Below are 25,824 nucleotides of genomic sequence, written 5' to 3'. Positions count from 1 at the left end.
TGAGTACGCTCATAAAATAACCTATGTTTCAGTTTCACTGTGGGACTTAAGTTTGTCTGATTAAATCTTTTCACCATACAACGAAGTAATGCTTGGACAAATCTGTTTGAAAATGTAGTTATCACCTGGATTTGATATCAAATTTCGCAATTTATGTGCACCAGAGATGAATAAATACCTATAAAATAAGTACCTGTATTATTAAGTAAGCAGAAAAGTAAAAAGCAAAAGTAAAACATGCTTTTTTGACGAATATCTCACTCACGTGTCTCTCCCTGTGTTCAGCTGCGTTACAAAGAAACCTTTGAGCTTTCCAAGGGACACTACCACACAGTCAAGGACGCTCTGGACATCGTCTGCCACCGCAGAGTCACCGACGACATCAGCGAGGTCAGCAGTTAAAATTGATTTACTATGAATGTTTTTATACATTTTTAAGATCGTTTTCATTTGAGCTCCTTTATCTTGACTTCAGGTTAAATACAGAGAGAAGTACATCAACTCTCTGGGTACGTGGAAGTCCATCCCCGACCGTCCTGAGTTCTTCTTCAGCAAAATTGCCGGCGACAACATCAGCAACGTGAGTACACTTGGAACCATGTGTTACATGTATTTTCTTTTACTGAACCACTTTGTATTATTTAAATTAAATAAAATTTTCTGTGTTTTTTTTAGGTCAAGTACAAGGAGGATCTGGATTGGCTGAAGGGTATTGGCTGCTTTGTGTGGGACACACCTGAGCTGGTGCAGGCTGAGAGGAACAAGACGCTGTACAGCGAGGTGAGGGATCGGTTTAGTTTGTTGTTCATTTGTAATATCAGCATATCATGTCTCAGATTCATGTTTTTAATGGTTTGTTTCATTTCTCTGTTCACATTTTCGCTAACAGAGACTCTACAAAGCCTCCTTTGAGAAGAACAGAGGCAACTTCAAGTACACTTGCGACTCTCCGTTCTTCCAGGCCGCCAAGAATGCCTCTTTTCTCATCAATGATGTGAGTTCCTTCATTCTTTAACCCAACACAGTTATGGATTTCATTAATTTGTTGAATCTCATCTTTAAAATAGACGATAAAATTGTTAATTTCTGTCTTTGTGCAATCACTATTGGACTCTCAGCCTAAAGGTAAAAGAGATCATTTGATTAAACTAGACTTGTGACCTGATGTTTTTATATCCATATGTTTTAACCATGTCCATTTTTCATATCAACTTGTTTTAACTTTCTTCTCTTCCCTTAAAAAGTTTCCATCACGTGACAGGGGGATTGTTTTCTGGACATTTATTTTTTCTAACTACCTTCTGACATTCTGAGCAGAGAGTCTACAAAGCTACTTATGAGAAGACCAGGGATAAGTTCACAATAACTACAGACGATCCTAGGTACCAGCTGGCCAGGGAGAACAGGAAGATGAGCCAGGTAAACGCCCTGGTGGTCGCCTCGTACCACCGGCCTGCTTCCTCCGCTGGCCCCTGCACCTGTGACACCGGTGCATGATGTTGTCGACAGACCTGTCGGCGGTGGTCGTCGCATGGCTGTGATAGTTCTTCCGACAGAAAAGAAATAATTCTCACTCTGTCTGTGTCAGTCTCTTCCTTTTTTCACTGCAGGTCAATGTGACTTTTGCCACTCAAATAGCAGCTGGGTCGCTATCTTGAGTGAGCATCGCTCTCCTTCATCTGTTCCCTCAGAAGGACAGATGTTTGACTAATGATCATACTCCGTTTATTAACTATTACTGAAGCTGATGACTTCGGTCACTCTGAGGGCACAGATGACGACGAACAGCTTCACCGTCACACTCGGATCTCCGGAGATCTCCTCCAGTCCTCCCAGTGTTACTGCTTTTTCTTTCTTTTATGTCCTAAACGATTGCATGCTGTGTGTGTGTTTGTTGTCATGTGTACGGACAGGCAATGTATAAATCCAGAGCAAAGGATCTACTAAAGAGTGGCTGCAACGAGCTACTCCGCCCTGACATCCTCAGAGCCCTTTACCAATCCACTGTGGGCAGTAAGGTAAACATCCAGAGAGCGGTGAACTGTGGTTAACGCCGATACCTGTCCAGAAACAGGCAGAAAATCAGCTTTACGACTCAAATCATGCATTCTGTTTCTGGACAAGGTCTTTTTACGTCCAATTCCCTTCATTCCATCAACTTAAAAGTGACTTTCATGCTCTAATCCCTCCACCAGTGATTAATTTCTCATTTTTCATTGATAACCGAAACTTAAATGCATCCTATTATGCAGTGCAGTAGTCACCCACCTGCAGACAGCCTTATTCAGAGTCAGAAGTCCAGCAATTTGGAAGAATTACACACAAATAAATTCAAATTTAAGCTGCCGTAAGTATTTGTTTTTGTCAAAGTAAGCTATTTTAGGTTTCACCTGTATAGACGCTGTCCCTCTACATCAGCCTCAGATTCAGTGGTTACCATGAACCACCTGGGCACTGCAGACTTTCATGACCGAACAGTGGTAACACATGTCCATGTCCTCATTTTCACCTGGAAAATAACTCACTCTCTCTCTGTCTCTCTGTTTGTGTGTGTTTCATAAGGCATGTTTTTATATATATAAATGTCTGCATGGCACCACTTCACTCATACAGATTACACTTCACATGCTGGTTAATGGTTTCTGAACTATCCAAGAAAAAACAAAGAAATACACTTTAGTTTTTGTTGTGTAGTGACAGAATTAAATGATTTAAATTCAAATTATTATTATTTCATCATCGGATCTGACTAAAGGGGACACCATTTCCTTATTCAGCATCAGAATATTAGTCATCTCTTTTCTTGGATGGTTTTTGTTCAGTATACACATTTAAAAAGCAAATTATTACAGCCAATTTAATTATAATGCATACTGACTTTGCTGTGTTTTCGCGTTATCCTCCTCCACCAGTGGAAGTACAGGGAGCAGTATGAACGCGCCAAGGACAAGTTCACCTCCGTTCTGGAGACGCCCGAGTACGAGGCCCACAAACGCAGCAAGAAGATCAGTGATGTAAGATCTGTTCAATTTTTAAAATCAGAAACTCCTTCACGATGTCTGTTTGTATTCACCTGACTATGTGATGTGATGATTCTTGTCCCCTTAGATCATCTACAGGATGGAGTACAACAAGACCAAGGCTAAGGGATACACCTTGCCTTACGACACACCATACCAGCAGCACATGAAGAAGGTCAAGGAGCTCACCAGCACCGTAAGTCAGACTCGCTGCACTCCTTCTATTATTTACAAGGCAGAAGAAGTCAAAATATGGGCTATATTTCTGTGTTTAATGGTGTACGTTTTATGCATCTTGCAGCTGAAGTACAAGGAGGTGTACGAGAAGAGCAAGGCCCAGATCAACATGGACCCTGAGGCTCATGAAATCCGTGCCGCCAAGGAGGCGTACAAGAACATCAGCAATGTGAGCGTCTTTAGTGGAAACTTCATTTTCTGTTCACTGTTTAAATTAATTCAAAATATTCTTGCAATATTATTCATCTTTTTGTTTTCTGTCTTTTTAGCTCGACTACAAGAAGAAGTATGAAGCTACCAAGAACAAGTGGATCTGGACTGCAGACAGACCTGACTTTATCAACGCTGCCAAAAACACTCTGCAGCAGAGTGATGTGAGTTGGTGCTTTGTTTTTTTTCTTTAATCTTTAATTTTAACAAATTACGACTCAGCTTTTTCTACTCCTCATCGTTTCTCACACAGGTTGAGTACAAGTATGACAAGGAGATGATGAAGGGCTGTGTGATACCTGTCGTTGATGACAAGCTCACCCTCCTGTGCATGAAAAATGCTGAAATAGCCAGTGATGTAAGTTTTTCTCCTTCTTTATTGCTAGATAAAAACATAATAAAAAATACTAAGGCTCAAAAAAATGATAATTAGAACATGTTGTGAGCTAGTATTTTATTAATTCCCCCTTATAGGTGAAGTACAAGCAGAAGTATGAAAAGGAAAAGGGCCACTACGTTCCTGTTTTGGACACGCCTCAAATTCTCCATGCCAAGGCTGTGCGCATTCTGGCATCAGAGGTAAGAACTTTTTGTTGATTATTAAATAAAAATGTAGAATACAGCTGTTCCTATGACTACAACAGCAACAATATGTCATTTTGTGTCTTCCACAGAGCAAATACAAGGAGGCCAGTAAGAAGGACATGCAGTCCGGCTCGTTCACCACGCTGTCCGAGACTCGTGACACCGTCCACAGCAAGGAGATTAACAAGCTCGTCAGCGGGGTGAGACTGTTAAACACGTGTGCTACAAAATCACCCCAGAATCCTGCTCTCCGTGTATCACTGACACCCTCTTCTCGCTTTATAGAAACTGTACAAACAGAAGTTTGAGAAGGAGAAGGGCAAGTCGGTGTACAACCACATGATGGTGCCACCCGATGTCCAGCACGCCATGGACGTGGCCAAGAACCAGAGCAGCGTGAGTCATTTCGACGCGGTCCTCGTGCTGGGATAGTTTCACGGCTTCTCTTATTTATAATACCGATGTTCTGGACGGTTTTTGGCACATGCATGGATTCAATCTGCCCTCCTGCTCAAACCAACAGGTTGCCTACAAGAAGGATGCCAAAGCTAACCTGCACTACACTTCTGTAGTCGACCGTCCTGACATCAGGAAGGCTACCCAGGCTGCTAAACTCATCAGCGAGGTAACGGACAAGTACATGCAGCCAGATGTTTGCATATGCCGTGTTTGTTTTACAAGAACACACATACATAAGTGTTTGTCCAGTGCACAACAGACACTACACACACCACACCAAATCCATGAATGCATTTCCCAAGCAAACAAATACACTAAACCAGAGTTTGTTCTACAAGTTGCATAAGTCTCTGAGGGAGAAACTCGGCTTCTCTGCTTCAGCCATTTTAATTAATTGCTTTGTTAGTTACAACTGACATTGTCCTAAACATGTATTTGTAAATCTGATGTTCATTTTCCTAAAGTATAATACCTCAATCGGGAAAGTAACTTCCACCTTCAAATTTTAAGGGGTCCATGCAACGACGTTGCAGGATCCCCATTGATTTTGTTGCGATTTTTCTTCTTCTTCTTCTTCTTCTTCTTATTCCCCGTTGCTTAGCTAAAAGTGTCTGCCCAAGACAAATAGCAAGGGTGAAAGGCATCAAACCTGGTAATTTGGCAGAAGTCCTACCATGTCACTTTGCCAAGCTGTCAATATACATGCCTACAGCTAGGTGGCGCTATAGTAAGCCAATTTACGTTTTGGCTCATATCTCAAGAACCGTGTGCCCTAGAAACAATATTCTGATTCCTTATATAGTCCTGGTTCTAATGGACTAGGCCACGCCCATTTCCATCTGCCATTTTTTTTTAATCCCTGCATTTCCTTACCTCCTGCCAATGAAACAAGATAGAGGGTTCTTCCCCACATTTTCTCCAACACATTGTGTCTTGATTTGTCTTTTGTGCCGGTGTTGCGCAAGCTTGGTTATCACACAATTAAACAGATTGTTCAGCTGCTCTCTGCCAGTTTTTAAACCTTTCTAATTAAGATCACCAGATGCAAACATGTGTCACCAACACATGACGTCAAATATTTAGAAAAAAATAATATTTAAAACACGTTTGTTCACGCTCCACTGATTCATGTTTGGTCTTATCCTCACCAGGTTGGTTACCGTGAGAAGGCTCGCGAAGAAGCCAGTCGTGGAGGTTCTCTGGCCCACCGCCCAGACATCGCTTTGGCAACTGAGGTGTCCAAGCTGACCAGCCAGGTACCGCAAACCAAACTATCCCATGAAACCCTGGGACACTCGGGTTGCTTTCCCACTGGTTTCAGACAGTCATCACCTCCTAGAATATGTTTCCTTTATTTCTTTTTTAGAAGTGATCGCTGGAGTCAGTCAATGCAAAGATTATCTGACTGGGTTTCATTGTCCGAGCAGCTTCTACAAGCTCATATATGCAAACTACTATTGCTGTAGCGCTTAGCAGCAATTCTGTAGAGCTAATGATAGAACCAGCAGCTTTTCCATAGTGCTTCCTCTGCCATCCTGCATTATAATCCATGTCTTAATCTCCATGAAAGTACATGTTCATGTTTAACTGCTTCTATCATTGTACATGTCCCATCCCCATCTTTAAAGCTGTCCTTCAACACTACCTCTACCTCCATCCTGTTCCTAATCCCTTTCCTTTCCTCTCGACCTCCATAATGTCCTAGTCTGTGTGTTCTCATCCCTCCATCTCACTGCGCTTTGTAGGTGGAGGCCAAGCCCTCCCTCCATGGAGCAGCTTCCTATGATACCCCCCAGATGCGCCACATTAAGAAAATGAGTGCGGTGACTAGTGATGTAAGGAGGTTTACGCCCTAAAACCGAAGGGCTGCTGCTACGTGTTTGTCTCCTCTTGTCTTTTTTCACCCTGAATGAATAATTGATGAGTTTACCACAGGGTTCACCGAGCCATTGATACAAACCACAACGAACTTTCATTAAATGTTCATTCAGATTGTCAAATTTTATTAAGCTATCATTTTTATTTTGCTTGCAATTTGTTTAGCATTGTGTGCACCTTCTTATTTTTTTTTTCTTCTTTTGCCCTGGCAAGCTACGACTCATTGCTAAGCATAGTCGAATGCATTACTGCCTTAGCTGTACTGCACTGGTACTAAAACTGTATGTTTATTTGTATATTTATATTTAATTTTTTTGTCTCAGTGAATGTGTGTGTTTTTTGAATGGTAACCTGGAAGGATTTTATGAAAATGAGCAAGCAAATGCACCTGGATTCTCCTCTGTATACTAAGTTGTGTAAATCCTGCAGTCAAACATGTGTTGCATTATTTAATGTGGACACCAGAGGGCAGTATAGGCCTTCATAAAAGTTAAAGTTTACAATTTAATAATGATTAATGCTGGATTTACACATCTACTCTCAAAGAATTACTGTGTCCCTTCTTCTCTGATCTGTGTTCTTTCCTCCAAATATACTGCCTTATATACGTCATATATATGTGGATGCATGTTGTTTGAACAGATCATTTAAACTCACATAACATGCGACACAAATACCGTACGTTTAGAAAGGAAGACGGTTTTCATTGTTGAAGAAACCAATGGATGCTGCATCCACGTTTACTAAATGGGGGCCGCGTTGAGCCAGTGTATTCACAGATTAGGATCCGTTAATTAATCCATCTGAAATTAATGTAGGTACAACAGGTTTGAACAGGCGTCTCCGCTTCTGGTCAGTTTGGCCGTTTAGTTTAAATGAGAAGACCCCTAAAGTGACTGTTTTTATTAATTTGGGTAACCACTTACAATGCCAGTACTAGAAAAAAATACGTATGTGATATATCAGGATATATAGAGAGAGAATAAAACTGTGATCTGAATTACTGCAAGTTCTGATATGGCAGAATAACTCATTTACAAGTACTTTATTCTCAGCACTAGATCAAACTGCAGATGTTTGAGATCATCTTTCCGCCTAGGACTAATTATGAATGCTGATTGCAAATGCATGTAAAAATAATCATGTTAAGGAGGAGCAAAGCAAGGTTTAGAAACTAAAGTTACATTTTTAATTCTCCAAACACAGTACGCAGCATGTCCGCGGCTTTTACGCGAAACTATCAAACGTTGTTTTTTCGTTGTTTCCTCTGTGATCGGATCTGTAAACCTTCAGCAGGTGTTGGTCTCGCCTACGTCACTGCTTGTGCTAACTGTTTAACTCATGTCCTGCCTCCGTAGTTGAAGTACAAGGAGAAGTTTGATAAGGAGATGAAAGGAAAGAGGCCACAATATGACCTGAAGGAAAGCAAGATTTACAAGACTTTGAAGGATGCCAATGTGCTGGCTAGTGAGGTGGGTGCTCACTATTTTTAATTTGTCTAATGATTATTACACATTTTTATTATTCACAGGCAAAGTGGGTTAAAGGGAAGTTATAGATAAATAATTCTGAATCTGCTAATCTGCTTTATTTTTTATCTATATTTATTTAGCTTTCTGTATTTTTTCCATTTTATTTGTCTTTTAATGCTTCTTTTCTGTTTGTTAATTTAATGAAATATACCTAACTTAATAAAAATCCATCACATATGTAATTAACTGTTTTTCTTTCTAAATCAACCCTTAAAAGGGAACTACTGTTTTTTACAACCTGGACCTTATTTCTGGCTTAAAATACTAACTCCGGACTCAACGGGGAATAGCACTAGCTTACGATAACAAAATATTGGTGAAATGAACGAGTTTCGCATCAGATAATGAGTTATTTAGAGGCTGCGTTTCGGTGCCCCATTCACTCCCACTATATGGATATACGTTTGGTTTGACTACTGTTTTTTACAACCTGGACCTTATTTCTGGCATAAAATACTAACTCCGGACTCAACGGGGAAAAGCACTAGCGTACGATAACAAAATATTGGTGAAGTGAACGAGTTTCGTGTCAGATAATGCGTTATTTAGAGGCTGCGTTTCGGTGCCCCATTCACTCCCACTATATGGATATACGCAGATCTAAATATCATCCGAACAACTCCAAATGACACCAAAGTTATATGTGTGAGTAAACGATCGTATTTTATGCCAGAAATAAGGTCCAGGTTGTAAAAAAAAAAAAAAACGGTAGTTCCCCTTTAATAATCCACGCTGTAATACTTACCATCGCATCTGTTAATACTACCCCCAGGTGAAGTACAAGGGTGACCTGAAGAAGATCCACAAACCTGTGACCGACATGGCCGAGTCTCTGTCCATGCAGCACAACCTGAGCACCAGCAAACTGTCTAGCAACGTAAGACATCATCAGCCATTTAACTCGCCCACATTCCCACCCAGGATGCTGCAGCTCAGTGTGTCGGTGCACCCTCTGCGGTACACTGTGCCCTGAACTCAGCGTCTCCATCACCCCACAGTAACAACCGACACGGTGTAGTAAAGCTTTGACCATCTCATGGATTTATATGCACTAAGCTCCTCCATCATCTGAACATCCATTACTCTATGACACCTCATCTGGTAGTGACCCTTACCCTTCTCACCTTTGACCTTCTCATAATATCACCCTCTATAACCTCTACTGCTTCACTTTTCTCAGTTTGATTTATTTTTCTTGTAGTTCGCATAAAACCTTTATTAATGATCCCTTAACACAAACCCCCCTTCTTCTGCATTGATGATCATTTGTCACATAATTTCTTAACTTCCCCCTTTTCATTTTAAAGTGTTAAGGTTACAAACTTTTGTTTCCATTATAAAACATGAGAGTTTTTTTGCTGTGTAATGGATGAGCGTAAACTCCAGACAGACACTCTTCTGCCTTACTTTACTGGGAAATCCCTGTAGTACTGCTACAAGAAGAAATTTGAGGAGAGTAAAGGTCACTACCACATGATTCCCGACACACCAGAGCAGCTCCATCTCAAGGAGGCCTCTGAACTTCAGAGCAACGTAAGTGGTACAAACGCTGGGGGGTGGGGCGTCAACAAACACTCCGCCTTCACCTGTTTTGGGTTTTCAGGTATCGTCAAGAAAGTGGCTCCTGCACAAAGAGGAGGATGGTGATAACTTACAAATGGGCAATGAATTAACTCTGGTAGCATACACCGATCAGGCATAACATTATGACCACTGACAGTAGAAGTAAATAACATTGAGCATCTTGTGACAATTCAATGTTCTGCTGGGAAACTTGGACCTGGCATTCATTGGTGTGGATGTTACTTAGACATGTAGCACCCACCTAGACCAGACCAGGCAACCCCACCCCATAGCAATGATACTCCTTGATGGCAGCAGCCATCCCCAGCAGGATGCAGCCTGACATAGGCACACACACAAAAACACTTTAGGAACAACTAAAAAAAAAATATGAAGAACAGCACAAGGTGTTGACCTGGCCTCCAAATTCACTAGATCCCAAACTAATCAAGTATCTGTGGGATGATCCACAGAGGCCCCTCCCCTCAAAGGCCCCCACTAACAACATCCTGTTACAAGACACCACAGGACACCCTCAGAAGGCCCATGTCCATTCTCTGATGAGGAACTGTTTTGGAGACCTACACAATATTAGGAAGGTGGTCATAATGTTATGCCTGATTGGTGTATACGTTCCATACTGTGCATACTACTGTTTGAATCATTTGAATATGAACAGGTAAAGAAACCAGCTGAAATAGTTATAATAATTACCCTATATTGATTAGTGTGTCTATGTTCATTAGATAAGTGTATTTTTCTTTCTTTCTACCATGTTTCCATCCATGCCGTTACACCAAAAGATAGATCAATAGTTGTGTAATCCATCACAGTGAACAGGCAGAGCAGGGTTTCAAATATATCTGCATTTTACACATTACACATTTAAGTTAAAATAAGTTTTACGTGAACTCTATCTTTAATCATGCCATAATAGATCACACGACTCAAACAGAGCCCGACCGAAACTAAATTTGGACACAGATGGTTTACTAACAGAAAAACTATGTGGAAAGTTTGAACTTTCCAGCGAAATATTTGAAAAACTAGTTAACAACTAACTGTGACGACACCACTTTACGACACTGACTGCAAATAAATGATGGCTGAATCCTCTGTCACGTCATGCTGGATTTCCTGAAGAGTAGGTTTGAAAGGGAAAGGGTGGTGTCTCCGGTTATGGCAATCTTGGGAGTGCCTGCCTCCACCTTATTCCAGGCTTATTCAAATATGTGCAGTACCAAGCTTTATAAAAACCCATGCATTAGTTGGGCTCCAAACTCAAGCGCATCTATTTAGGCGTACGGAAATAAATGCAAACCAACATATAATCCACCTGCATGATATTCCTCAACCCTTCCACTGAAAACAGCTGACTTGACATTTTGTGCGCCGTTCCAGGTGAAATACAAGGAGAAGTATGAGAAGGAGAAGGGCAAAGCCATGCTGGACTTTGAGACACCCACATATGTGTCTGCCAAGGAGGCCCAGCACATGCAGAGCCAGGTAAATACTGTGTAATTAACGTGTCTAAGAGTATAACACGTCTTCCATTACAGGCACCTCTCTCAAAATGTGCTGCCCTCCTCATACTGTACATTAATCTGTATTGCTTTGCTTCTTGTTTATTGATAAGCTTGTTGGATGTCTTGGATATATTACACTTACAGATTGTTTGCTGAAGTCTGGAAAACATTTTACAGTGCCTTTTAAGCTAGTGCGTTGCATCAAGACAGTGGTTCAGTTGCTTTTTATTTACTTACTGAAGTTAAATCATTAGTTCTAACCCACTTTCTTCTCTTAAATAGCCACTGTTAGAATAAAAACTAGTTGAAGGCGGTGTAAAATGAGTTGAAATAAAACTAATACTTCGACAGCTTAAGCTTCCACTCATGGTGCAGGCATGACAAAGGTAAAGTATGTTGTATGTCTGCTGCAGATTTTACACTTAAGACATTTATTCTGATCATAAATGTTCAGTTGTGGTCCACACACGTCCACTCAGACACTCACATTTAAAGACCGCAGACACACAGGTGGTCCTAAATGAGAATGAGGTAACTGCATTGTGAACCAGCATTGCCTGCATGTGGTTATCTGAGCTCTGTCTGTCCCCTTGTCTTATCTTTGCGGCCAATAGAAAGACTATAAGAAGGACTATGAGGAGAACATGAGGGGAAAGAACCTCTCAGGCTTGGAGGTCACCCCTGCCATGATTCATGTCAGACACGCCACCAAAATAGCCAGTGAGGTAACTAAAGGACAAAGTGATCCCTGACCCCATTTACCTCTCCCATGCTTTGTACTTATACTAAGTCTACATCACAACCACAGTCCTTTTAATTCCTACAAGTGTTTCCCACAAATTAAGTTTAGTTTTAGTCCCTTGGTCCCTTTGCATGATTCACTACCACCTTCCTTCCACTGCGTGTCTTGCCGTAAAGTAGTCACTTCATTTTGTTGAGTTTCTCTGTATTTATACCATAGGCTGTATAAATATGGACAATGCGTCCCCACTTCCTTGCATTGGCCAAACTGACGCCATTTTCCCGGGGATACGGGCGGCGCCATCTTGCCACAGTCAGTGCAGTATGATCCAAGAGTGGAGCCACATGGAGCTGGGATAAACTCACGTCTTTTCGTTTAATTAATGCTACACTCGGCTCTACCTCAACAAGTTACAAAGAAATGTTGGATTATACACTGTACTTATTTATTTATTTACTTCTTAGAACTATCACAGTCCTACGGGATTGCTTCACAGAACAATTGGCATGGCAACTTGTAGCGATCGTGATGTCACTTCCTGTTTCTATTGCGTCAAATAACTAAAACGAAACAGAAAAATGGACACTTGGCCATGCATCAGTATTATATTAACTACCTAAAATGATAGAAACTATCCTTGACCCTAGTCCCATCCACTAACATGGAGGGGGCGGAGCTTATGACCTATACTGCAGCCAGCCACCAGGGGGAGCTCTACTTGCTTTGGCTTCACTTTAGAGGAGCTATTCCGTCGTCCATCTTTATACAGTCTATAATTTATACCTGTGTCTTCATAAACTCTTCATTTCCTGATCAACCCTTCACGTAGCAGGAGGTTACCAACAACTTTATGTAACGATAGTCTGCATGCGTGCATGTAATAATCTGAATGGAACAACAATGTGTTTTAAGATGAAAAAATCTCACTTGTTTTCATGTTGTTGTCAATGCTCTTTCTGATAAAACATGGTTCAACTTGTCTTTTATTAAGATTTTTGCCAAAGTCACCAATGCCTCCGAAGCTTGTCACAATCTTTCTTTATAATAATAACAAAAACAAAACAAAAAAAAACATGAATAATGAGTTTTATTTTTAGGAGGCTTGGTGACTTTGAGCTTAAATGGCAAGCAGCGGAGCTTGCCCACTGTATTGTCTGTCTGTACGTGTTGGCCTGGCCTGCCTGTGTGCCCCTCTTTGCAGTCTCTCTGTTCTTCTTCCGTCCTGTAGAAAGAGTACAGGAAGGATCTAGAGGAGGGAGTGAAGGGTAAAGGGCTAACTGTACTGGAGGAAACTCCGGAGCTTTTGAGAGCAAGGAATGCCACTCAAATCCTGTGTGAGGTACGCCTGACTGAGAGGTGATGGGAGGGGGCATCGCACTCTCATCTGAGTGACTGCCCACCCTGCTCGCGGGGAATCCTTTCCCCTCTTAACTAAGCTTCACCCTCACACTAAAAAAGCAGCTGTGCGGGGTTTGACTCTTACTTTTCCACCTGCTTCATGACACCACTAATTTTCCAGCGCTCTCCTTTTTTCTTTTTTTTCCCTGATGTTTATAAAATGTTGTTAATCTTTATTTGCATCTTATTTAATTCTGCCACGACTTTCTCCTACACCCTTGATCTTTTTTTTCTGACAAATCTACCTCAATATACCCAAAGCATATCTTGTTATCTAATAAAAAAAACAAATAAAAAAAAAAAACAGGTTGAACCCTCTGTGACTTCAAAGCAGTTTTGAAGCTCAGTGTGAATGTCTCTGGCCGTTGCCATCTTGACAGTGCCTGGCTCCATCCAATTAGGATACGTTTAACCCCTTGTCGCAGAGTGTCGCAAATTCGCGACGCACTGTTTCCGCTCAGACTACAGCCGAAATAATGCATGTAATCCTCCAATGTCGGTTTGTGCACATTCAAAAAATACATAAGAACCTTTTGCAAGCACTAGTGGTAAGCAAAAACACAAATAATTAATTTCTTTATATAATTGAAAAATCAATTCAGGCGTCATGGGGTTAAAGGGGAACTACTGTTTTTTACAACCTGGACCTTATTTCTGGCATAAAATACGATCGTTTACCTATATAACTTTTGTCTACAGACCCCAGATGATGATAACAGGTAACTCCAGACTCAAAGTGGAATAGCACTAGCGTGCGATAACAAAATATTGGTGAAATGAACGAGTTTTGCAGCACATAAAGCGTTATTTAGAGGCTGCGTTTTCGGTGCCCCAGTCACTCCCACTATTTGGATATACGCAGATCTAAATATCTCCCGAAGGAATACAAATTACACAAAAGTTATATGGGTGAGTAAACGATTGTATTTTGTGCCAGAAATAAGGTCCTGGTTGTAAAAAAGGTAGTTCCCCTTTAAGATGAGCTGAGGCGGACAGATGACCTGTGAGGTCATCCACCTGTCAGTCAAACCATCCATGTCCTTTAACTATGCTTAATTTTAAACAAATAAATGACTGAGTTAACCGAACAGTTGTCATGTGGAAATCAAAACTATTTTTTTCTAAGTTGTAGAAATGTTTATTTCTGCTAATATGGGGGTTGACTCGTTTTTGGAGCCTGCCTCAAATGGCCATTCAAGGAACTGCAGTTTTTTTTGCACCTGGCTTTGACTTAATTTCTCAGTCCTGGAGGTTGTGACTTGGATAAAACACGTGCTAGTTATTTGCGAAAACATGCTTTGGGTGCTTTTGAGATTGATTTATAGAATTCAATATAGACCCAAGATTTAAAAGTGCCTTTTTTTTGCATGTCATGCTCCTTACATGTGCCTTAAATCGTCCCGCCTGGGGGCCAAATAAAGTTTTCTGATTCTGAATCTGTAAAGCATAGATAATTTTTTTTTTGACAAATTTTTCTTTAATATACTGTTCTTAACTGCTGACTACGATTTATTTTTCAGTTTTGAGTGGAGCTTCACGCACAATCTGTTGACCAGCACCCTATTAAAAAACAAAATCCCTAATCATCTTCTAACCTCCTCTTGTTCACTGTTCCCTCAGGTGTTTTGCAGCCCTCCTCGTGTATGAATGAGTAGAACCCCTGTTGTGTATTAAAAAAAAAAATCTGCTATAAGCAAATATAGTAATTATATGCAACAACTTTTCATGTTTACAGAGAGAGTATAAGAAGTCACTGGAGCAGGAGATTAAGGGCAAAGGAATGTTGGCTTTGGCTACGGACACGCCAGACTTTATGAGAGCCAGAAATGCCACCGACATCCTGAGTCAGGTCTGAATCTAATCCTCTTATTCTGTTTTTTTTTTTTTATGTGCTTCCCGCGACATTTTAAGTTGCTGTTGAGATCTGAATATCTTTTTTATTTTTTTGATCCTTAGACTAAGTACAAGCATACTGCCGAGATGGACAGGGCCAGCTACACCAGCGTCATCGACACACCCGACATCCTCCACGCTCAGCAGATGAGGAACATCGTCAGCCAGGTAGATTCAACGAACTGATCCAGTCGAGAATCAAGAAATCATCTCCTTCCAGTCTGATTTACTCAATGAATTTATTTTCCTCCAAACAGAAAAAGTACAAAGAGGAGGCTGAGAAGACCATGTCTCACTATGTCCCAGTCCTGGACACTCCGGAGATGCAGAGAGTCCGTGAGAACCAGAAGAACTTCAGCACTGTAAGTAAAGATGGACGAATTTGTCAGGGGTTTTTTCAGCGTCCAGCGCCTCTACGTATGTCTCTATGTCAGCTGTAAAGTATTATCTTTCTTAATTTATACTTCTGTGCTGTTAGTGCAGCGTCTTTTGTGTGATTTTCTCCAGATTAAGTGCCTCCATGTAAGTGTTTGTTGTCACTTTATGTTCTCAGAGCAGAGCAGTACTCCTCTGGCTTTCTGTTTTCTTATCGTTATGACTGTGAAACATTTTAACTGCACTTTTGTTTTTCTCCTTGTAGCTTCAGTACCAGGCTGACCTTAAAAACATAAAGGGCAAAGTGTCTACTGTTAAGGACACTCCTGAAATGCTCCGTGTTAAAGAGAATACAAAGAATTTCAGCTTGGTATCTACCCTGCAACGTTTTTAAAAAATATTTTCTAATAACACGATTTAAATTTTTTATTTATTTATTTATTTTTTGGTCTGCGTTTTCTTATTTATTTATTTTTTTTAACCAACCCTGATATGCAGCCCTCGTTTCTTTGGAGCAAAAAGTATTTTTTTTTAATTCACGCAACTAACCCCTTGACCACTAGCTCTATAGTGTGACATTTTTAGTTGTTAGTGCAGAGCTTGTGTGTCGTGCCTTTAAATGTTTATATAAATTTGTTTGTCTGACTTTGTGTGTTTTTGGTGCTCAGAAGGCACAATACAACTAAATCAAGCGTAGCCTAGACATTAAATTAATAACTTAGTCGTCTTTATCCGAGAGGAGCAATCAGGCTTAACCATGCTCTCACTCCTCGTCCATGTAAAGATTCAGTACAAAGAGGATTTGGGCGGAGGGACGGCTTTGCCCGAGACCCCCGAGATGGAGAGAGTTAAACGTAACCAGCGGAACATTAGCACGGTACTCGGAGTGACCCCTGACCTCCATCACCTCCTCATCCTCAGCACCTCCATCCATACTCCTTCCTCTTCTAGTGTCCCAGAATTAAACCAGACATGACTCGACATGTAATCTCTTCAAACGACCATTCTCAGACCACCGTTTTAGTAATACGTTTTTCTTTTTTTTACGATATATGTTACTAATTATATGATTGTATGGAGTCCCTAAAAAACCCAACTGTTTTATACAGTGGAAACTTTCTGTGTGATAATAGCTTGCAGTTCACCAAATGGCCAGAAGTAGGTGGTAAACTCTGTTCAGTTTTGGAGTTTCCACTCATTCCTTATTTATTCATTCATTGCCTATTACACTTACCCTCTAGAGCAAGGGTTTGAAACTCATTTTTGTCCAGGGGGCCCCAATTTGATCTCAGCAACATAACACACCAATAATGTTTTCTTTTATTTTAGTGCAAAGAAGCACAAGTACATGATGAAAATGAGTACATTTAATGAACTATCCTTTTACAAAACATTTTATGAACAACGTACGGTGGCCCTGAAGGTTAAAACACAACGACATTTCAGAAAACACAACATCACAGATTACGGAAAGGGCGCTTTGTGAATGGTCAGCTACGCGGAAGTGTAGATACTGTGATGCGCTTTGAAAGCAGACAACATGTACTGTCCACATTGTGGAAAGAAGAATGAGTCGTTGCCAAACAAACTGCATGTCTTGCGGAAAGACATCGGCATTATTTAAAGAGGCCGAAGGGACGCAGGATGAGGACGTAGTTGCCCCGTCTCCTCAGTCCTAACTCCTTCAACCGTGCTTGCTAATGTCATGATGGGTTGAAAGCATATCAAGAATGACATTATATGTATGTCCTCTTTCAAAATATTCCTCTATTAATGCCATCCTGTCCTCCATTCTTTCCAACACGGTTTAAAACTCATGCACGGACACAGCGGAGTAGAAACAGGAAATTACGCTAAACTGTCGGGTTCTGTCCTGTCAGAAACAAGATGTGTTGTCCCTACACTTTCCGTAAACTGAAATGTAGTTGTGTTTTGACCTTCAGGGCCACCGTAATAACCTGACATTTCTTTAGAAAAAAAAAAGGAAATTTCAGCACATTACTGCCACCTACAGTTTGTGTTATGTTCGCAGCTCTTACTAAAAGAGTGCGACTCCTAGTGGAAAAATTAGGAATTGCAGTTATTTTTATTGAAAAATTGCAGCTAATGTCTTTTCTGTAGTTTTCGGGCCAGATTAGATCCTTTTGTGGGTCAGTTTTGGCCCGCGGGCCTTATGTCTTGACACCTCTGCTCTAGAGGGTCAAAGTGCGGTACAACCTAGACAGGTTGCCAGTCAATCACAGTGCTAACACAGAGGGACAAACTACCATTCGTAGCACTCAAATGCACACCTGCGGCCAATTTAGAATCACCAATTAACCTAACGAGCTGTGGTGTGTGGGAGGAAGCCAGAGCACCCAGAGAAAACCGAAACACCACTGTGTCATGTTGAAGGGAAATCTCAATGCTGCACCTGGCAATGATATTTATGACAATTCAAATTGTTAAGTTGGAGGAAGACAGAGAAGTAAATAGTGAATGTACGTCTCATCATCCAGCATCAGAGGTCGACCTTATTAATTATAATGGGACCAAATCCCTGCAGCCTAAGGAGTGGAGGCAGGATGGAAGCAGCTGTTTGGGTGTCCACATACTTTTGGCCATATGGTGTTGATGGATCTTGTTTCCGCTGTAAAATAATTTATTGGGACTTTGAGGGCTGTCACGTTAATTCCCTGAAATAATAAAACTAAAAGTCGTCTTTGCAGCGAACCCTGTGAGTGAGTGGAGTTGATGCAATTGAATAGACATGTCTGTGTCTACAGTACATACTGTGATTTTGTTGGTCCCTGTCTCACTCTGTGTGACTTGTGCGATGGGCAGATACAGTACAAGGAGTCTGTGGGTCAAGGCACAGCCATACCAGACCTCCCTGAGGTGAAGCGGGTCCGAGAAACCCAGAAGAATATCAGCCTGGTAGAGGAAAAGGACTGCAGTGACCCTATCCCAATAATCTGACCCGCTCGCTGTCCCAGTCATCTAGAAAAGCTCCCGTTTTCAGTGCCGGCTTTCCTTCCTCCATCTTTAACTACGTTCCATCAATCATTCCAATCATCTCAGCCTTGGATTGTTGTTTATTTCTCTGCAAAAAAAACCCAAAAACAAACAAAAAGCATAACTTCTTCCCTTTTTCCCTAATTAGTCTTCATTATCTTATCTTCCTTCCCTCCTGAATATAAAAACTAATCCTCCTTTGAGTGTGCTGCCTCCATATTTGACGTTTTTTGTTTTTGTGCTGTCTCGTTCAAAGCTTCAGTACAAAGAAGGAGTGGGACAAGGCACGTCTGTATCAGAGACCCCAGAGATGGAGAGAGTTAAACGCAATCAGCAAAATATTAGCACGGTACTCCACTGCAGTGACGCCGTACCCTACCTCATCTTTATCTCCCTGTCATAACAACTCTCCTGAACCACTCACCGACGTTTAGATATCGTCACATCAACCCCACCGTGTAGATCTAGGTCTAACATAATCTGCTTCTTCATTTCTCAGGGTGAAAGAGTGTGCTTCATTCCATGTTCCATGTCTGCTGTGATTTATTTTTTATTTTTTGTGTGTTGCTGTGCTGTCTCTTTGTCTTTTTTTTTTATTCCGTCCTGTAAATTGTCTTGGTATTGATTTTCTCTCTTCTTCTACTCCTTCCTCGATCCTCCTCTGCATGAAACCACGAAATCTTTGTCCGGTAGATCAAATACAAGGAGTCTGTGGGTCGAGGCACGGCCATACCGGATCTCCCCGAGGTGCAGCGGGTCAAACAAACCCAGAAGCACATCAGCTCGGTAGTGGAACAAAACCGAAACCACGTGTGCTCCTAACTGTTGAGAGTGGACAGTAGTGCCCTTTTAAAAAAAAATAAAAATGCCCATCATCAGCCTCTTCGCTACTCCATCCCCCCCCTCCCTACTTCCCTCCCTGCTGCTGTCATCTCATCTTCTCATCACCTCTTGCTCATCTCATCCATCTCATAATCAAGACGCAGTTTTCCGAGCCGTCACCCCTGTTGCCTTAATTTCCATCCGCCATCTTTAATCCCACAGCCGTCAATCCCCCCCTCCTCTTTGGCCTGTGAATATTTTCTAACCCACAGCCTGTTTTTTTTTTTTTTTCTGTCTTCACATAAAGCTGCTGTTAATTTCCACTTCACAGCAAATGACAAGCTAAACCTCCTGCTGAAGCGTGAGGAGCGTTTGCCTCCACGTTGTTTGTTTGTCGCTGGCTGTTCCAACAGGAGCCGCCAGGATGAATCACTCTATAGGACCAGTTTCTCAGACTCTGCTTGAATACATTCCAAAAAAAAACAAAAAAAAGAAAAAGAAAACAAAAGCAATTAGATCACTTAATCTCCCTTAAAACTGATCTCTTTGCATCTTCCCTGTTTTTTAAGAGTTCAAGGTTCAAGAGGCCAAGTCTATGAAAGCAGTCCTATAGGTGTGTGCTCTGCGTTTGGTTTAAGAGTGTCTGACTGTGCTTCTGTCCTGTAGGTGTTGTATAAAGACAGTTCAGCCAAGGGAACTCCAGTGGTGTTCACTCCTGAGATGGAGCGAGTCAAAAGGAACCAAGAAAACATTAGCTCGGTACCTTCAGAACCACTCCAAGAACATGTTCTCCTCGAGACGTGTTCCTCTAACCTTTTCTAACCGACGTGTCCTCCCCCTTGCCTCTGGTTGGTTAATCGTATTAATTCTCCCGACTGCGCTCTCTGTGGTCACCACTACTAACCTCTTCTGTTGTTCAAACTACTTCATCTTGTTCCCCTGCCGTCCACCCACCGAAGGTTGGAACGTAACTTCCTTTAATTCGTCAACCTCCTATCTAATAATAAACGTCTCCCTGCTACTTCATTCGTCTTAAAAAAACAGCTAGCTCTTTCTGCCAGCAGCTGTGTGTGTCTCTATGCCCAGCCCTTTGTGTCGTGGATGCTAATGGCTACCTAATGATGGCTTCGGGCTTATAAATGTGTTAGTTGCTCATTTTGTGTCCCACGCTGTCCCCACCAGGTGCTGTACTCCGACAGTTTCCGTAAGCAGGTCCAGGGCAAGGCCGCCTTCGTTCTGGACACTCCTGAGATGAGGCGCGTCCGAGAGACCCAGCGCATCATTTCTGGAGTATGTGGCTATTTAATTTATTTCCAGTACAAACAGCTCTCCTGTAAAAAAGTAAAAGTTACAATCAAGTCATTGTTGATCTTTTTCTCTGCATAAATGACGCTAAATGTAAAACATAATTACCTGGTGTTATGTAGCCTAAAACATCTGATCTACAGCGCGCTTCTGTCTCTTACCGTTTGTTTGTGGTGTGCGTTCTCCAGGTGAGATACCACGAGGACTTTGAGAAGAGCAAGGGCAGCTTCACCCCCACCACCTCTGACCCCGTGACGGAGCGCGTGAAGAAGAACACGCAGGACTTCAGCGACATCAACTACCGCGGCATCCAGAGGCGCGTGGTGGAGATGGAGAGGAGACGCGCCATTGAGCACGACCAGGAGACCATCACTGGTACGCTACACAAGCATGCACGCTGTCCAGCTGTAGGAGCTGATGACGTATCTGCAGATGAAAAAATGAAGATAGAATAGAACAGAATAGAAAAGTCTTTTTGTTTTGTCACTGCAGAACACAGGTGTGCAGTGCAATGAGATTTTGTTTAAGCTCTGTAAGATGAACAGTATAAACAGTAGGAAAAAATATATACTCTCAAGCTAAATTAAAATTGAAATATGAATATAAATATAAATCTGACTGTGGAATAGAGAACAGGACTAGGTAATATACAGATATTATGTTCAGTTTTGTGCAAATTGACATTCATTATAGGTGGGTTATTTATACAGCAGCGCTGTTGACGTGGTTGTGCGTCAGACAGAGAGCTTCTTAGATTGATTTAGAGCAGCCACAGCTCAGATGATAGTGAAAAACACATTAACCAACAAATAATTAGTTAAATATTTTGTAGTATCTGTGGATTTTTAGCAGTTTTTTCTTGCTCAACTTGTACGATACGCACCAAGATTTACCTGCTGTATAGAATTAATATTCTATTGTTATAAATAAATGCATCGATATGCATGTACAAAATAAGTGTCACAATGTTGGAAGCAAGTTGAAAAAGCCTTTGTGCAGGCTTGGTATTCACTGATCCATTCGTTTGCTCTACCTCCTCAGATCTGCGTGTATGGCGCACGAACCCCGGCTCTGTGTTTGACTACGACCCCGCTGAGGACAACATCCAGTCCAGGAGTCTGCACATGATGTCAGGTGAGAGGCAGAAGTGTCAGGATTGGGATTAGGATTTGTTTCTCGAAGATTTTAACATCTTGGATCTTGCAAAGCCGGCCTGAGGAGGGAGAATTTGCTCATGGCGCTCTGATACTTAAATGGTTGATAGGTGGTATATGGTTACCAGAATATCAAAACAAATTCAAATTTCACAGAAATCTGGACACTATTTAACATATATGGCAAACATGGACACAGTAACATGCTGTAGTCAGGTAACTTTTCAAACAGCGGGATAGTAATCCAGCTCCTCTAGTTTGATTATATTTCACATAAAGTCTTAAATAATCTTTTCTGTCTCACTGCTCTGACAGTCCAAGCTCAGCGTCGCAGCAAGGAGCACTCCCGCTCCACCAGCGCCCTGAGCGGCATGGCCGACGAGAAGTCCGAGGTGTCCCAGGACGCCGACCACCACACGTCCCTCTACAGCAACGGCTTCATGGCCTCCTCCATGGGTAACGATCCAGCATCACCACAACACACTTTAAAACAGATCAAATATGATCTGTGTCTCATCTGTGTTTCCTTGTGACACCTGCAGGCTACCAGCATGCTAAGACTGTGGAGCTGCAGCAGAGGTCATCATCAGTGGCCACCCAGCAGACCACCGTCTCCTCCATCCCCTCACACCCCTCCACCACCGGGGTTAGTAGCACACATTTCAGACTGTGATCACTACTTAGGACAGAATGGAAAGTTATAGAGTTAGAATTATCTAAATCTCCTCTTGTGGCATGTTTGTGGAATTATTTCAAGGAACATTCATGTTTTTGTGAGAGGTTGACAGTAAGAAAACCATTCTTAACACACCGACTCTGACTCCCTTCCTTCAGAAAACTGTGCGTGCCATGTACGACTACGCTGCAGCCGACAGCGACGAGGTCTCCTTCAAGGACGGAGACGTCATCGTCAACGTGCAGGCCATCGACGAGGGCTGGATGTACGGAACCGTGCAGCGCACCGGCAAGACCGGCATGCTGCCGGCCAACTACGTTGAAGCAATCTAAAGACAAGGCCCGCCCATCGTCCCTCCGGAGTGGGCGAGACACATCCACGGGGCAAGCTGACCGGGCTTCCTTTACTTGTGATCGCAACTGTGGCTTAGTGCAATGTGTAGCTCTTAGTTTATCGTCGCCGTGTATTTGAACTTTGTGTTGTATTTCCGTGTTATCAATGAAACTGCTGCTGCCCCCGTTGCCCGTGGATGCAACATAAACTTCACAACATGACACACGAACACACACAATGTACCTTCTATGAATGACGGACTAATATCACCAATTTATGTTGGGAAAGTAAGACGCCCTGACATCCAACCTGACCTATTATCTTGTACATTTCAAAAATCTAATAATTTAACTTAACATTTTTATCCAACTTGTTCTCCTGAAACCAAAGGGCTCAAGTAGCTCATTTAAAGCCTTTAATTAATAAAGAGAGAGTGAAAATAAAAAAGAGAAACGATTAAAATAATGAAACTTAGAAGGAGTCAGTTACCATCTACCTCCTCCATGATTAAACCACTCCTGAAGAGTTGTATGAGACGCCTCAGTCTTCCCTCCGTTACAGTGAAGGCTGACCACTAGTAGAATGTGTGATTATTTAGGTCCTGGCTATGGTACGTCCTCTACCTTTAATCAGTAGCTAATAAAGCACACCAAGCTCCTGCAGCTCTCTGCCTCCTTCTTTTCATTCTGAATCTTCTTCCATACATTTTAATGCACAGGTTTCCTGCACAGTAGTCTCATGCTGGCATGTTGATCATCTTTTTTGATTTTTTGGAGGAGTTTCTCTTGATTTATGTCCAGATTTCAACATTTTTTAGCCGCTATATTCAGAGGTTTGGTGTTAAAGCGTCATATTAGCATTGCTTTTGTAGCCTTGTTTCCTTATTTATTCTCTTTATGTTGAAACACAATTATTTTTGCAGGATAACACAAAAAGTAGATGTTATTTTAACCTAAAAATGTTACAAGTTGCGACTCAAATTATTCAAATCTAGCTTTCCAGAATCTGCTGAACTAGTCTTTTACAGTCTGGGGAAAGAAAGTCAACCTCTTCCGCCCAGTTCTCCATGTGAGGTACTTCTAGTAAGTGTACTTGCAATTTTAACATTATCCTAAACATGTGTTAGTTTCTGGAGTTCGTAAAAGTCTCAAAGTATAACACCTCAGTAGTGAAAGGAACTTCCGTCTCTCAAACTTCATGCATTTCTTTATCTCTTGCCAATAAAGTGTGATTGAGCGACATCCCTCGTAGACATGGAAATCTGCTTTATCTGCTCCACATTTTTTTTTTCTCCAGCATCTTCCATCGTTATTTTTCCATGTGTATTCTTTCCATGGCAGGGAACATGTTGTTTTCCACTGCTCCTCAATAACCTCTTGCCATCCTTCCTCTATGTTAACCTCTTTCTCCCACCTCTCATATACACAGCATAACATTATGACCACCTTCCTAATATTGTGTAGGTCTCCCTTGTGCCAGGAAAGAAGTATAGACACAATAAACATTCATTCATTCATCTTCTGTAACTGCTAGTCCTGTGAAAGGTGGTGGGGGGTTTTGGAGCCTATCCCAGCTGTCATCGGGCGAGAGGCGGGGTACACCCTGGACAAGTCTCCAGTCTATCTCAGGGCTAACACAGAGAGACAGACAACCATTCACACTCACACTTACGGCCAATTTAGAATCACCAGTGAACCTAACGAGCATGTCCTTGGACGGTGGGAGGAAGCTGGAGAACCCGGAGAGAACCCACACAGACACAGAGAGAACATGCAAACTCCATGGATTCGAACCTGGTACCTTCTTGCTGCTGTGAGGCATCAGTGCCAACCACCACTCCACTGTGCCACCCACAATAAACACAAAAATAATTATGACAGCTGTTCACTCATACAATGTGTCTATCTAATGGTTTTTCCATTCCACATTGGTTTTATTTGTTGTTGTTGTTGGTTTTTCTGTAAATACATAAGTTTCGAGGGCGAGGGACGCTGGCCAAATGAGTGTGTATGCATGTGACTTCATGCTGGTCTCTAATTGGTCAATCAGCTTAATGCCATTCTTCATCCAATCTAATTGATTCGCGACACCTGTCAATCAAAGTCACACCCTTGGCCGCCTCGATGCGCAGGCGCAAATGCAAGGGTGACCGTTACCCATCCAATCGACGATATAAACTCATGGAAGTCGGACGTATTTTCACGAGACAATGGCAGCTTCAGAGGAAACAATGGGAGCAAAAGAACATTCGGTAAATTTTTTTACCAAAAAAAAAAAAAAAAAAAATTTCACTAGACGTTCGCTCGAGGAAAAAAAGCGGATAAAGGAGCTTGGACCAAGCCAACCAGCAGCAGGCAAGTGACCGTGGGAGGAGTTACACTCGGGGCTTCCCCGCTCGTTTGGCTACCTGGATGTGACGTGTGTTAGCAACGCTTTTTATTGCTTTCCCTGCTTGCCTTTTCTAAGTGTTGACACTGAAGTTTTGTGGGGAACAACGGGGGTTAGTAAAGTTGCCAACCGTCGCTTTAAAAACGGAATTGTCCCGTATTTAGAAACAAAAGTACGCGTCCCGTATTGAGCGCACTTTGTACCGTAATACCGTGAGAATCAAAAATAGTGCGTAAAATGTCAATGGAATTAATGAACAACAGGGCGCTTTATATGGTAATTTACGGTAAACTCCCAGGCCGTCTCCTGCTCTGTGACCAATGAGCTGACAGCGGGATTCCCGCTGTCAGCTCATTGGTCTAGGAACCGGAACTCAACAAAGCAACAACTTTTCCTCACACTTTTTGCGCTTTTCTTATTGCACTGTTACAAGAGGAATGTTCTGCTTTCTGTTGTTTAATATTAATTTATACAGTTTTAAGTAAAGCAGGACAGGTTTCTGTTTATGAAAGATATTTATTTTATTCTGTTAATTTTGTTATTTTGTATTAAAATTAATTGAATAATAATTTGTTTTCCACGTGTTCACTCAAAAATATGCATCGAATTCAATTCAGGTTCGAGTCAAATAGTTTAAAAAATCGTTTCACACACAAAAAAGGGCTAAAAAAAAAAAATCACCACGCCTCAAAGGGTGAAGGCAATCTGGTCGGCCCTGCCAATGAGGTGTCCCT

General features: G+C 41.7%; 1 protein-coding gene across 1 annotated transcript in view; it reads left to right on the top strand.

Annotated features, from left to right (window-relative positions):
• Positions 1 to 23,435, top strand: part of neb (nebulin) — a 55,340-nt gene extending 31,905 nt beyond the window's left edge. Inside the window, exons 102-138 of the mRNA XM_084544688.1 lie at positions 286 to 390; positions 476 to 580; positions 676 to 780; positions 890 to 994; positions 1,914 to 2,018; positions 2,913 to 3,014; positions 3,109 to 3,216; positions 3,322 to 3,426; positions 3,527 to 3,631; positions 3,721 to 3,825; positions 3,942 to 4,046; positions 4,142 to 4,252; positions 4,338 to 4,448; positions 4,576 to 4,677; positions 5,663 to 5,767; positions 6,257 to 6,346; positions 7,748 to 7,861; positions 8,694 to 8,798; positions 9,350 to 9,454; positions 10,886 to 10,990; positions 11,625 to 11,735; positions 12,981 to 13,091; positions 14,886 to 14,999; positions 15,107 to 15,211; positions 15,301 to 15,405; positions 15,684 to 15,788; positions 16,203 to 16,295; positions 18,242 to 18,334; positions 18,669 to 18,761; positions 19,106 to 19,198; positions 19,901 to 19,993; positions 20,417 to 20,524; positions 20,728 to 20,914; positions 21,581 to 21,673; positions 22,009 to 22,149; positions 22,236 to 22,339; positions 22,528 to 23,435. Of these exons, the coding sequence (XP_084400814.1) occupies positions 286 to 390; positions 476 to 580; positions 676 to 780; positions 890 to 994; positions 1,914 to 2,018; positions 2,913 to 3,014; positions 3,109 to 3,216; positions 3,322 to 3,426; positions 3,527 to 3,631; positions 3,721 to 3,825; positions 3,942 to 4,046; positions 4,142 to 4,252; positions 4,338 to 4,448; positions 4,576 to 4,677; positions 5,663 to 5,767; positions 6,257 to 6,346; positions 7,748 to 7,861; positions 8,694 to 8,798; positions 9,350 to 9,454; positions 10,886 to 10,990; positions 11,625 to 11,735; positions 12,981 to 13,091; positions 14,886 to 14,999; positions 15,107 to 15,211; positions 15,301 to 15,405; positions 15,684 to 15,788; positions 16,203 to 16,295; positions 18,242 to 18,334; positions 18,669 to 18,761; positions 19,106 to 19,198; positions 19,901 to 19,993; positions 20,417 to 20,524; positions 20,728 to 20,914; positions 21,581 to 21,673; positions 22,009 to 22,149; positions 22,236 to 22,339; positions 22,528 to 22,701 (4,026 nt within the window). The 3' untranslated portion in view covers positions 22,702 to 23,435. The remainder of the gene's footprint in view (positions 1 to 285; positions 391 to 475; positions 581 to 675; positions 781 to 889; positions 995 to 1,913; positions 2,019 to 2,912; positions 3,015 to 3,108; positions 3,217 to 3,321; positions 3,427 to 3,526; positions 3,632 to 3,720; positions 3,826 to 3,941; positions 4,047 to 4,141; positions 4,253 to 4,337; positions 4,449 to 4,575; positions 4,678 to 5,662; positions 5,768 to 6,256; positions 6,347 to 7,747; positions 7,862 to 8,693; positions 8,799 to 9,349; positions 9,455 to 10,885; positions 10,991 to 11,624; positions 11,736 to 12,980; positions 13,092 to 14,885; positions 15,000 to 15,106; positions 15,212 to 15,300; positions 15,406 to 15,683; positions 15,789 to 16,202; positions 16,296 to 18,241; positions 18,335 to 18,668; positions 18,762 to 19,105; positions 19,199 to 19,900; positions 19,994 to 20,416; positions 20,525 to 20,727; positions 20,915 to 21,580; positions 21,674 to 22,008; positions 22,150 to 22,235; positions 22,340 to 22,527) is intronic.
• Positions 23,436 to 25,824: the final 2,389 nt, after the last annotated feature.

The sequence above is a fragment of the Chelon labrosus genome, assembly GCF_963514085.1.
Source record: "Chelon labrosus genome assembly, chromosome: 5".
In the NCBI taxonomy this organism is placed as follows: Eukaryota; Metazoa; Chordata; class Actinopteri; order Mugiliformes; family Mugilidae; genus Chelon; species Chelon labrosus.
This window is presented reverse-complemented; position numbering and strand designations above follow the sequence as displayed.